Source organism: Corvus brachyrhynchos, unplaced genomic scaffold (genome assembly GCF_000691975.1).
Source record: "Corvus brachyrhynchos isolate BGI_N302 unplaced genomic scaffold, ASM69197v1 scaffold544, whole genome shotgun sequence".
NCBI classification, from domain to species: domain Eukaryota; kingdom Metazoa; phylum Chordata; class Aves; order Passeriformes; family Corvidae; genus Corvus; species Corvus brachyrhynchos.
Genome location: NW_008238325.1, coordinates 3,371,462 through 3,384,321, shown reverse-complemented (window position 1 = coordinate 3,384,321; position 12,860 = coordinate 3,371,462). Strand labels below are relative to the sequence as shown.

At 43.4% G+C, this 12,860-nt stretch overlaps 1 protein-coding gene across 1 annotated transcript; it reads left to right on the top strand.

Annotated features, from left to right (window-relative positions):
- Positions 1-633: 633 nt before the first annotated feature.
- Positions 634-12,813, top strand: EIF2A (eukaryotic translation initiation factor 2A). The gene is made up of 13 exons (XM_017734393.1): positions 634-744; positions 1,032-1,106; positions 1,766-1,884; positions 2,966-3,065; positions 3,439-3,521; positions 4,723-4,796; positions 4,965-5,109; positions 6,102-6,218; positions 8,413-8,984; positions 10,263-10,379; positions 11,215-11,343; positions 12,225-12,290; positions 12,374-12,813. The coding sequence occupies exons 1-13, from the start codon at positions 650-652 to the stop codon at positions 12,437-12,439; spliced, it is 1,758 nt and encodes a 585-aa protein (XP_017589882.1). The 5' UTR covers positions 634-649; the 3' UTR covers positions 12,440-12,813.
- The last annotated feature ends 47 nt before the right edge of the window (positions 12,814-12,860 follow it).

Below are 12,860 nucleotides of genomic sequence, written 5' to 3'. Positions count from 1 at the left end.
TCGGAGCCCACTGGCGTGTCCGCTGCCGTTCGTGGGCTTTGCACTGCAGTTTGTGAAGCTCCTTTCAAAAGTCGTATTCCTTTTCAGTATTTCACTGTTTAAACTGTCCCTAACATAAGGAATGTGTATTTTCCTTTTCTGGATCTGTAAGCTTTAAACACCAGCCTATTTCCCCTCCCTCGGGTCTGTGGGGGCTGCAGTTGTTCAGGGTAGATTTTGGGCTGCTCACTACTGTCTGTTGTAAATTTGGATCTTAATGGGGAGCCTGACGGAAGAGCTGGGGAACACGTTCCAGACAGGGCTGCGCAGCTCGTGGGTCGCATTTAAGGTGTGTTAAAAGGTTGCCTTAGGGTCTCTCGGGGCTGTGGTGTACACGAGCCCTGGGAAGTTGCATTTAGTCATGATAAAAACTGTTTTACTTTGAGACTAGGTCCAGAGGCTCTGGATCCCCATCCTGGGGGTTCCTTGCCCCCTGGCCGGGCACAATCCTACAGAGGGTGTTGCTGAAGGAGGAGTGGGATGGGAGCTCCAGGGGCGTGTCTCGGTTATGTCTTGGAATTCCCTTACAGCAAGCATGGGAAAGTGTGTGCACGTCTCAGGGCTCACAAATTAGAAAAACGTCTGCTTTGGACAATTTTCTGCATCTGAAATGAGTTATTTGTTTCTTCTTGCAGTGAGAGGGTCCGAAGGGCTGTATATGGTGAATGGGCCCCCCAGTTTCACAGAGAGCACAGCATTCCAAAGGTACTGGTGTCAGTGGCACAAAAGAAATAGTTTTCTGAAAAGAAAGGTAGACTCTGGACTTGAAAAATGTGTGAATATAAGTGAATTCAGAAAATTGATGGTTTGGAAGGCTTTGCGCCTGCCTGAGCACTGCCAGGTGCAGGTGATAGTCCCTGAGCAGGGGGAGCAGGGACTGCACTATGACACAGGGCTCCTCAGGAGCACAGCAGGCAATCTGTTTCATTTTTGTTAAAAAAACCTCAACTATGGCACTGTTGAATACTCACGTGCATTTCTTATTTCTTTAGGGATTCTGGAAAAAACTGCAAAGCTGTTGCTTTTAGCAAGGACGGCTCCCTCTTTGCTTGGTGCAATGGAGAAAAGTGGGTGCCTTTTATCATCCAATTTTTAGCTTGTATGAAATAAACAGGATCAGTTATGCTTCATTTACTCATGTCTGTGTAAAGATGATTGCTGTTAATGCAAGTGTTTGCATGTACATTTTAAATGCAGTTTATTGTTACATTAGTGGCTTTGTTTTCTGACTATCACATGAAATATTTGCTGTTCTTCTCTTATTTATAATGCACCCATTCCCATGCAATCTGGGTATGCTTTTGTGGTTTGGTTGTTTTTCTTATTCATGGCTCCCAGTACCTGGTCTCTGGGATTAATCTGTTAGTAAAGTCCACAGAAAATAATGAATCTATACACCTTGTGAACGTTACAAGGTTCCTTTCTTCTAGAGCAGGTGCATTATAGAGTTCACTCTCTTGTTTAGAGCTTACATGTTGCAGACAAAAACATGGGTTATGTATTGACCAGTGGTCACTTTTGGTTTCTGTCATACTTGGGTGTCTGGTTTTAAAATGTGCTCTTGGAAAGATTTAGTAAAACAAGAGGGGGAAAAAAGCTCTTCTAATTCTGTTATATTGGCCAAATTTGGGGCTGATCTAGAAGAGTCAAATACTTGAACAATTCTCTCAGCTATTAATTAACTATTGTAAGCGTGTTTTATTGAAATAGCATCTTTTGGTTCCAGAGTAAATGTTGTTAATGTCACCAGAGCTGAGTTACTGCATTCCTTTGATCTCCCAAAGACAGTCTGCCTTGAATTCTCGCCAAAGAATAATGTTCTGGCAACGTGGCAGGCCTATGCAAGTGAGTATTGTACCAGCTGGGGAAGCACGGGTCTGTGCTTGTCTTAAACCATGTCTGGATTAGTACCTGACTCGTCTCTGTAGTGCATTTATTGGCTAAATGAGCAGTACAGAAAGGGTACAAAAAGTTCTGTGGGCAGTCAGGAACATGGTGGAGGAGGGAGGGAGGCCATTGTCCGAGAGCAGCTGGTGTTGGCCATCCTTACAAACGCTCTGTCAGAGTGCACGTGCTCATAGTTACTCTGTCAGTAGTCACATGTTTTCTAAACTTTGGGAAGTGGTCATGGTGCAGTGTGCTGTGCAGGCAGCTTATGTTCTTGGGTAGGCAAGGGAGATTGTACACTGTCTTGGAGTAGTTGTGTCCTCCCCTGGTCCCCCTGGACTGGAGTGTTCTCCATGTCCAGAGCTTTATTCCCTCCTCTGCCTCCCTGAAGGGGTTTGAGTTCCTGATTCTGAGAGCTGCAGTCCTGTCTGAGCCACAGATGGTGTAAATGCTGCCTTTGGGGGGGAAGAGCTGGGCAAGGCTGGGCCTTGGGAACTGGGCAGGCTGAAGGGAAACTGGGAACTGGGACAGGTGGTAGGATAAGAAAAGGTAGCACAAGCTGTAAGTGAGCTGTTCTGGGTCTGCCATAAATCACTGACAGCAATAGGCAGGCTGTGCTATCCAAGGCAAGGAGGAGAGTACAGACAGTTTACAAGCAGCAGTACCATTTTGCACTGCTTGCAGAGACAGCTGTGACTGTGGTGGAATGGACCAAATCACCTCATTCCTGTGAGAGCAAAACGTTGGAGTGGAGAACATGCCTCCATCGTTTTCCATGTGGGTGGGTTTTGGTTTGGATTAAAAAGCTGTGTAGGTGGTGGTGGTTGCAGCCTTGCAGTGGGGAGTAGAAACCCTACGCCTCCCAATGTGAGTTCTTTCTGAAAACAGACTGAGGTTAATAGGTACAGCAGTCAGCATTCATGGGTTTGGTCCCTCAGGGACAAAAGCTGCATGCTTGCGAGGAGTTTGGGTGCTAGCAGAACTGTGATGTTGGGGTGAAGCAGATTTAATCCTCAAAGACCACTGTGTTTTTTTGCAGCTGCTAAGGATGGCACAGCAGGGGTGCCCAACCTGCAGCTCCATGATCTGAGAACTGGAAAATGCTTAAAGTCTTTTATGCAGAAAAAGATGCAGAACTGGTAAATAAGCTTTCCAGATGCTAATTGTTTAAAAAGAAATGTGGTTTTCAAAATCTGATCCAGGTAAATGGAGCTGTTAGTGTGGTGTTGGCTTTCAAACCAGTGCCTGCTGCTAACTGAAAACCAGCGTCTGTGCTTGTGAGTGTCTGTATATAGTTCATTGTAAATTCACTCTCACTGTGCACCACAGAGAAAAGCTGGGCAGACAATAACCAAGTGCACTTACGTGCACTTTTTTGGTATGCAGTTGTCATTTATCCACATTAAACGTATTATGTTTGAACTTACTGGGCTTTAAAAATGGGGAGAAACAATTCTGGAGTGCTGATGTTGAGCATCATTTTGTGTTTCTGACTTTTCCCATAATATGCAGGTGTCCTTGCTGGGCAGATGATGAAAGCATTTGTGCCAGGAATGTGAACAATGAAGTGCATTTCTTTGAAAACAACAACTTCAGTACGCAAGTATTTCTCTATATTTCGTTCCTTCTATAAATGCTGCTTCTTTTGATGGGTGGTTTTTGTTTTCAGCTTTTTATTTGTTTCTTCTTTTGCTTGCTTTTTATTTTAAATATTGCCTACAATCTATTTCAGTTTGGAATCCAGAATCATTATGCTTTAATGAAGTGTGTTTTCACTTTCTTATTTATCTTTTCACTGACTTACATGGTATGAAGTGCATCTGATTCTCAGTTAAAGAGGCCTGATTCCATATTATTTCTCATTTAAAGAGATCCAGGAAATTGATGTTAGAAAACATGATCTGTGATTACTTCCTTGGGTTGTGCATATTCTGTCAATAGACTGTTAAAAATGGCTCATTAAAAAATTGATGGCAAAAATGAAATAGTGAAGCCTGAAGATTTTTACCAAGGAAATTTACTGTTGGTGGTAGAGTATCTGGAGTCAATAGATGTTGAAAAGGGCAAGGGGAAGAGAAAAGTAGAAAGATAAAAATTAGTTAGAACAAAAATGTAAAAGAATTAAAGAAAATGGATGGGAGAACAGCAGTGTGTGGTTTTAGTTTTGCATTCTTAGTTTTGTTTTAAATATAATGTTGATACAAGAATTAAGGCTATGAGAGATTGAGTTTCCTGAGAATTAGCCCTGCTGATGTTAACCAAGCTGCAGGAAGCAGGGAATGTCAGCCTCAGCAGGACATCTGCTGGCAGTACACATTCCCGGCTGCAGTGGAGCTGCGGGGTGATTCTGTTCCCATCAGCTGTTTGTGGGAAGAGGCAGTGTTGAGCCCAGAGCAGGCCTCTTGAGTGCTTCCTGTTGGGAAGAGTTTTCCCATGAAGGTTGCCTCTCTGTAATGGCAGCGAATGTGACTGAATCCAGCACAGATAAGGTGAAGAATATGTGCTTCAAAAGCAAGCTGTGTTCACCTCGGGTTCAGAGGCTTCCTTTACTTTTTGAACTTCCAAATACTAAATGCTGGGTTTCAGACATAGGGTTGATTCAACTTGGTTTTTTAGATAAAATTATGTGGTGAAATGGGAAAATAATGGTTGTTTGCCTAGAAAAAGAGATCCTTTATGATTGTCTTTACTGGTCTGTGTTATCCAGGATGCAGCCCCATAGAAAGGTGTGGTTAGGTCATCCAGGTAATGTGGTTTGTCATTAACATCACACATCTGTGGCCTTTTTCTTGGCAGATACCATTGCAAATAAGCTGCATTTGCAGAAGGTCAGTGATTTCGTGTTGTCCCCAGGAGCACAGCCAAGCAAGGTACTTCTGCTCCAGCTTCCAATCCTTTTCTTGGTTTTCTTAAAAAAAAAAAAAAAAAAAACCAAAAAACAAAAAACCAGACTGTGATTTTAGTACAATGTACTGGTAGTAATGATGCCCTGTGCTACCAAGGCTTTAACTCGCAGTGAAATCTCGTGGCTGTTTCAGGTTGCTGTGTATGTCCCAGGCAGCAAAGGTGCTCCATCCTTTGTCAGGCTCTACCAGTACCCCAACTTCGAGGGCCCGCAGTCAGCACTAGCCAACAAAAGCTTCTTTAAAGCTGACAAGGTGACAATGCTATGGAACAAAAAAGGTATAACAGCTGTGTACTGAAACTTTTATACTGTGCTCATTTTGGATTGACTTACTTTGTTTACTGTGTGGGGTTTGTGTTTAATTTGCATATGCAGATAAATCCTGAGGGCAGCCATTAATGCCTTGCTGGAGTGCATTTCTGCACACCCTGGAGTGCTCAGCACTTTCCTGTGACTTCTGTGATTTTATATGTTGCAATTGAAAATATTCTATGCATGCTGGTAAATTTTGCAGTTGAATAACAAAATCCTATATAATTTTGCATTCTTTTGTCAATAATACATTTAGATTGTAAACGTAAGAACAGTTCATGCCATGGTATAATCTTAATGTGTAGAATTATCTGTATGCATAAATATCACAACTGGGGTGAGCCGACAGGCCTCTGTGCTTTGCTGTTTGTTAGCAGTGAGCTGTTTCAGAATGATTTTGTACAAATCATTTTACTTCAACCCACATAGTTTGGAATACAAGGAAGGTGTTACACACATGTAGAAACCGTGCACGGAGGCTGTGAGAGATGGGAAAGATTGATGTCTCAAGACATTTTGGGGTGCATGTGTCTGGGGGAAGGGGCAGGTTGGGCTTTGCCCTGGTGACACAGTGCCCTGCTCCGTACCCCCCAACAGGGACACAGCTTTGAATACAGAAGATATTGATGAAATATTTTATTCAAGGACTGATCAGGATGTTTGGTTTCTGCTGTAGTTTAATTTTTTTTATAACTGCAAAGGATGTTCACTTGCTTGTGATCTTACAGTGAATTAATAGACTGAGCTTACATTTTCCATCTGACAAAGGAAGATGTTCAGTCCTTTCGGGTTAGCATTTAGGAAAAACTCAATTCAAAAGAGGAATGATACCAGCACTGTTACACAAGCAACCAGTAGGAATTCATAGCGGAGCTGATTTCGCTTTGTCTGTGGTGTTCTGTGCAATGGCTGGTGTGGGTTTCAGTAGCTGTGCTGCACTAACTGTGTCTGTTCACAGCCACGGCCGTGCTGGTGATCGCCAGCACCGAGGTGGACAAGACCGGGGCATCGTACTACGGCGAGCAGACGCTGCACTACGTGGCGGCCAATGGGGAGAGCGCCGTCGTGCAGCTGCGTGAGTACCCCTGCGGCTGCTGCGGGGTTAGGAGGGTAGGGGAACGATCTGTAAAACAAAATCCTCTGAACAAAAAATCCTTCACTGCTTTTTTGGTTTTTTACCTCTGCAGGAAGATGTTGCTTTTTTCTGGGTTGGTTTGTGTTTTTTTTTAATAGCTGAATTTTCTTACCTTTGGTAGACTTACCATCTTAATGTCAGTGGCAGAGACCAACACTTCCAGTTAATAAATACTGATAATTTGCTTGGGAAGGTGTTTCAAGTGCACAGGGAGGGAACTATGCTCGTTTGCTGAGGAAAGACTTGGACAATGGAGCCAGGTTGATGTCTGAGAATCCATAATGGACAGGAAGCATGTCACCAAACAGAATAATCCTACCTGCACTTTTACACATGCAAGATACTGTTACTCAATGAGCCAGGGCAGAGTGAGAGCAATTTTTTGGTCTGTTGGAAAATAGAAGTCCTTTATTTTGTATTGTAAAATTGAAAGTGTTTTAAGACATAAAAATGACATGTTGGGGAGCAGCAGATGAATGTGCCTAATTCCAGTGTCTAGTTTGAACTGGAAGTCCATGTCTTAACTTGCCCTGTGGGGGGTCTTTTTTCCTTCTGTCAAGCTGTTGCTATTGTGTGCAAACATCTGGTCTGTTTGGGATTGTAGAGGCTAGTTTGTTGGGAATGCTTGTGAGCACTGGGGATGGGGTGACATGGACTATCTTTGCTGGAGGTACTGTGAATGTAATTTCTCTTCCATAACAGTGCTGACTGGGAGCATCTCCAGTTTGCCTCCACTGCAAAACTTTTGGACAAGTACTGGGCCCCATTTCCCCTGATGGTAACTTCCCTGGGGAAGGAGAATTGGGGTTATGACTCAGTATATAGAATCTCTTTGGGACCACTTTCCTGGCTTGAGAACACTACTTGTTTAACTACATACTTACTAAAAAATTCTTTATTTCTACTGCATCTGTATTTAACAGGAAGTTTACCATTGCTTTTCATTTAATTTAGCTATTCCTTTTCAAGGGAAAGCCCAAACTTATGTCTGTTTCATAAAAGTCCTTTTCTCCAATAAAAGCAAGTGGTGGGCACTTGGAGTGAGAGGTGTCTCATTCCTTGTGAAGTTGGATGTTTTTTGAAGTACAGTTTTGAAGCTTTTTTCCACACTGGCATTTGCATAGGGCTTTTCATTTTTGACTAAGACGTGGTGCTGCTGCAGGCTCTGGCAGAGCTGTGAAGCCTGCTTGGAGCTGCCCTCATCTTTCCAGCTGCTGCTGTCACCAAATGTCATTTTCTGTCACACCTCTGTATCTGAGCTGCATTGGGTTAGTGTCACTGAAAACATTACGAAGGGGACACATAGTGTGATTATACATCCTTGTTTCTAAAGATAATGAGACTTCAGAGTGACAGCAAGCACGAACCATTTAACTCAGTTTGAACATTTTGCATCAACTCTGGATATAAGGATTCAGTAATGCAATTGGCATTTATCTGAACGATGGGTAAAGATACCCAGATGATGAAAAGTTATAATGGCCTGTGGTTTGTATTTACCCCTGGATATTTTACCTGAGTTTTCATAACTAATACATCATTCTTCAGTATCTCCTAATGTTCCAACCCCCAGAATAGCTTCTGGCAGTACCAAGTTTTGATCATTATGTGTAAAGCCATTTTTGTGTGTTCACTCACATTAAAATCTGACTTATAAAATATTGTGCATGGGCATGGGCCAAAGAGAACTCAGGTCACTATTGCTTGCCTCTACAAAGCTGAGCTACACAATATGTCTTACATTAAAAGAAGATAAACTGTTATCCAGCTGGTATAAAACTCCTGTTTTTGCAGGTTTCCAGTGGGACAATATGAGAAGGTCCTGAGGTCATACTTGAGGAAAAAAAATTACGGATTTTTTTTACATGTCAAGCTATGCTTACTGTTAAAGTGTTGGTGCTGACCGTACAGAGGTAATTTGGAATGGCTGCAGTTATTGTTGCAAACTGTAACTAAAGTTATCAGAAGATACAAGGTTGTTTTTCCCTCTGTTGTTAGTAGAATTAATTTTCACTGTCAATAATTAGAATACAGCATTTTAGCAAAGCATGAAGAATTGTGATGGTTTTTATTCTGTCTTGCTCTGAAAAAAATGCAATCTCCCAACAGCTGCATGTTTTTCCTTTTCCTTTAGCAAAAAATGGCCCTATTTACGATGTTTCCTGGAGCCCCAATTCTGCGGAGTTCTGTGCTGTGTATGGTTTCATGCCTGCCAAAGCCACAGTTTTTAACCTGAAATGTGACCCTGTGTTTGATTTTGGTACTGGGCCTCGCAATGCTGTCTACTATAGCCCCCACGGACACATCCTAGTGCTGGCAGGGTTTGGAAACCTCAGGGGACAGATGGAAGTGTGGGATGTTAAAAACTACAAACTCATTTCCAAACCAGTGGCCTCGGATTCCACATACTTTGCTTGGTGTCCCGATGGGGAGCACATTGTGACAGCCACGTGTGCTCCCCGGCTCCGGGTCAGCAATGGATACAAGATATGGCACTACACGGGCTCTGTGTTGCACTCCTATAAGGTCCCATCTGGCGAGGAAATGTGGCAAGTGTTCTGGCAGCCCTTCCTGGATGGGGTGTTCCCGGAGAAAGCGGTGAAATACCAGGCAGTTCCCAGCGAATTGCCCAGTGCTGAGCCGAGGCCTGCGCAGGCGTACAGACCTCCTGCCCTGAGGAACAAACCCGTGACGAGCTCCAAGCTTGTGAGTAGCAGTGTCCTGTGGGAATTGACCTGTTGTCTCATGTCTGTTTGGAGCTTGGCCTCACATATGTGTGTGTTTTTGAGGAGGTACATGAGAAGAGTAACCAGGTTGACAGCACTGTGGGGGTTTGGAGGGGTTTTGGTAACCTTCTTTGGCATTTTGCTCACAGTTTGCAAGAATGTATGCTAGAAAGCTCTCATCTCTTTGGCTCAAGTACAGTCCTTTCACAAAGCATTTGCAAGCTTTTGTAATACTCTTTGCAGTGTGCACTGAAACACTAAACTCCAGGTGTGGCTTGTGGTGAAATTGAGTGCTCTGGTTAGGACAGAAGCCTCTGATATGGATGACTCGACTTACCAGTTCTGAACCCAGCCAGCCTGGGCCTTGACTGGCCTCCCAACAGCCATTCTTGTTTGGTTTTTTTTATAAAGTAAATTTACTTTTTAGAAAGAGATTGGATCATTAGCAAGTCATCTGCAGCTTAAACACATTTCAGTACAGTGACCTACTTGTATAATTAGTTTCTTTCTACAAGTTTTCAAAGTAGGCTGAGTAGCAACTAATTCCAGTTAACAGCTGCACCCTTAATGTTTGAGTCACAGAGAGCTTTGACTTTGAGCCTGGTGCTTTTGCAGGAGACTCAGCCTGTGAGCAGTCTGTTAGCCATGCTGAGGGCTGCTCTCGCAAACCATGTGAGCAGAGGGAGTAGGGAAAAGATACATTCAGTAAAATAATTCTGTTTACTTATATGGGCAAAAAATCTTGTCACACGCATTAAAACAATACAGTGCCACAGTTGAGAGTTATCTTAAAAACACTGAAAAAAACCCCTTCTCAGCCCCCACTGCCCCCCAAGAACCCCCCATTTTCCCTCCCAGCGCTCAGCCTTCCTCTCTGATCATCAAGAGTTTGAGTTAAAAAGCTGTCAAGAACAGCAAAATGCCAGGCTTCAGTCATTTTGTGCTAGATTATTCCTCTTGTATTTTATTTTATTTCCTTCCTGAGACAGAAAACATAATGATTTTGTTATTTTATCAGAAATCTATGAAGTCATCAGGGCACACAGGGTAGTCCCATGGAAACTTGAGTGGATGAGTTTGAAACCCTTGTCACCCTTCTTTGGCTATTCCAAGAAGTGCATACTTTCCCCCCCACTTCCTTTCTTTCTTTTTTCCTTTTCCTTTCTGGTTCATATTTGCATATGATGTCTTAGGTAGGTTTTGGGGTTTCTGTGCCAACATGGAATATGGGGTTTTAACTATTTTGCATATCCTGCAGCATGAGGATGAACCACCCCAGAACATGAAACCCCATCTGGGAAGCAGTGATAAGCCACTGTCTAAAACAGCTCTCAAAAATCAGAGGAAGCATGAAGCAAAGAAGGCTGCTAAACAGGTACTGCAAAAGTCATTCTTGCAAGGATAATGTTAGTTAGTTTTCCCAAAGGGCAGTGGTCAGTCTCGGAGCAGTGACTTGTGCACTGAGAGCCCTCCACGCGTGTCGCCTGTGTGGGACGGGCAGTTTCACCAGAGCAAAGCAGGAACAAAAGGGTGATTTAAAAGTAACACCTTTGGTGAGTTGCTGCAAATGTTAGCTAAAATCAGTGTGGAGACAAAGTGATTCTGACTTTTCATGGTCTGCAGGGTGTGTTTTGGTTGTAGTTGGGAGGTAAGAACAGACTGGGTGTGATGTGTTCCCAGCAGGTCAGGGCTGAGGTGTGTTTTTAGGGCAGACCAGAGGCAGCCTGTCTGTCACTTCTGGACTTAATATTCTTTGACTAGGTAGATAAAAGTCAGCTTTTGGTATTAGCCTTCCAATTTCTACAAACCTCTGAAGCAATAGTTTCTTTAAATGCTATTTTAAAATTTTTCTAGCACTGGTTTTGAGCCCTTTCTTTTGCTTCAGAGACAATGACCCAGTCTGCTTTGTAAAATGTTTGTCATATCATGCTTAAACTGATGTTTCCCTGTGCTGTGTGTGGTTGGGATCTTGAGGAAGTAGAAATTAAACAAGAAACACCATGTGAGCTGTTCCAGATAAGCCTTTGTCCATGGAAAGCAGATCAATAGATAATGCAGTACCTCTGAGCAAGTCATGCCCAGATTTTGGAATACACCAGCAAACTGGGGAAAGAAGAAATATTGAATGGATCCTCTTAAAGTGATTAAAGACATTTTTCATTCTGTTTGTAATCAAAGGTATTTTCTAGCTTGTGTTTATGTGTCTACAGGAGGCCAAAGCTGATGCAAACCAAGGCCCTGCCCAGGACAAAACCCCACAGAATGCCCTGCAGAACGCTGTGCCTGCCATGACCACGGGAGATCCTGAAGTGGACAAGAAGATAAAGAATTTGAAAAAGGTGTGAAGGGGTTCTTTTTCTAACAGACAATAGATTTCTCCAAGGGCTGGTCTGTAAGACCTAGTGTGGGTGTAAGGTGAGCTGAGTTCAGGAGGATGCACGTACATTCACAGTAATGTCCTGAATTTGTACCCACCTCCCTTTGCCCTCCCACCCTGTGCAGCAGTGGAGACCATCGTGTGCCAGGGTTCCTGAAGGTCCCATCAGAGGTGGCAGTACAGGGAGGAGTTTTTGAAACGAACCCTCAGGCTGTGACTGGGAATGCTGTGGAGGTGCAGCCAGTCCCCCAGCTGAGGGTCAGGGGTGCACTGGCAGGTGTTGGGGCTCAGACAGGAACTCTGTGGATTCTGTGGTTGTTGGGACCTGGATCTGGCAAGGAACAGTGCCTTGTGGTTTGCCTTGTGGCGTGAGTGCAAAGTTTATTGCCAGTCTTGAGAATGCTTGGATTAAGTAATTCCAGGATAGAAATTGTTTGGTTCTAGCTAGAGAATCTTTCCCATTTCTCTTGGCTGCCTCTTGCTGTTCATAGTCTCTGGATTAACATTCCAGGCTTTCTGAGGAAAATGTGTGGTGAAGAGGGATAGTGATAGAGTAATTTCCAAGTTTGGATCTAGCCCTTCAGTGAGACAATGCCCAGTGTTTTTTTCAGAGATGAAGAAGTACTGCTGTTCTCTAGGTTTTGTTCTTTAAAGAAATGTCTGTTATGGGTGGGAAATTCTGGACTGAGCATCTGGAGATGCTTAAGGGATTGTGCCTTCCATAGGGACCTGCCTCCAGATATATCAGGCAATTGCAAGTGCAGCAACTTCTAAGACTTTTTTTCTATTCTTGTTTCACCGATATTTTTGTGTTAGAGTGGGGTTTTTCTATTTTTTTTCCAGAAACTAAAGGCAATTGAGCAGCTGAAAGAACAGGCAGCTGCTGGCAAGCAGCTGGAGAAGAATCAGGTATGGTTGAGATCTGTACACTTTATTCCAGGTTCATTTTATAATAAGCTACATCTGTGACATTTTATGCTTTTCTGTTCTAGGTGGAGAAGATTCAGAAAGAAGCTGCTCTCCTTAAGGAACTGGAAGACCTGGAACTGGGTGTTTAAAACTTCCTTGAGCTCCAGCGTGGTGCTAACACAAAGTTCATGCAAAATATAGTTTGTTAAATATTTCAGCAAATGACCAAGGGTGTGAAAGTCCACAGATTTGCTGCTCATTTGCCTTTTAAAAGAGTTTTCCTAAAGATTCTTGGACATGTTGAAGCTGTAAGCAAGTAACGAGTATCCCTCAGCCAGTTGTGCTGCTGTTCCAACGAGAAACGCGCTCCTTTTCTGAGAACATACTGCCTAAACCAGATTGTTTTTCGTTATTTGGGTGGGAGAAGGCAAGGCGATAAAAACGTTTGCTAGCTCTATTCTATTTAAGAAGAGGTGCGATCTTTCCGCGATGACGTGGATACAATAAAGAGCGTTTAGTGCGAGCGAGCGTTCGGGCTCTGTGTGACCGCGCGGGGGCGCCTCCGCCCTC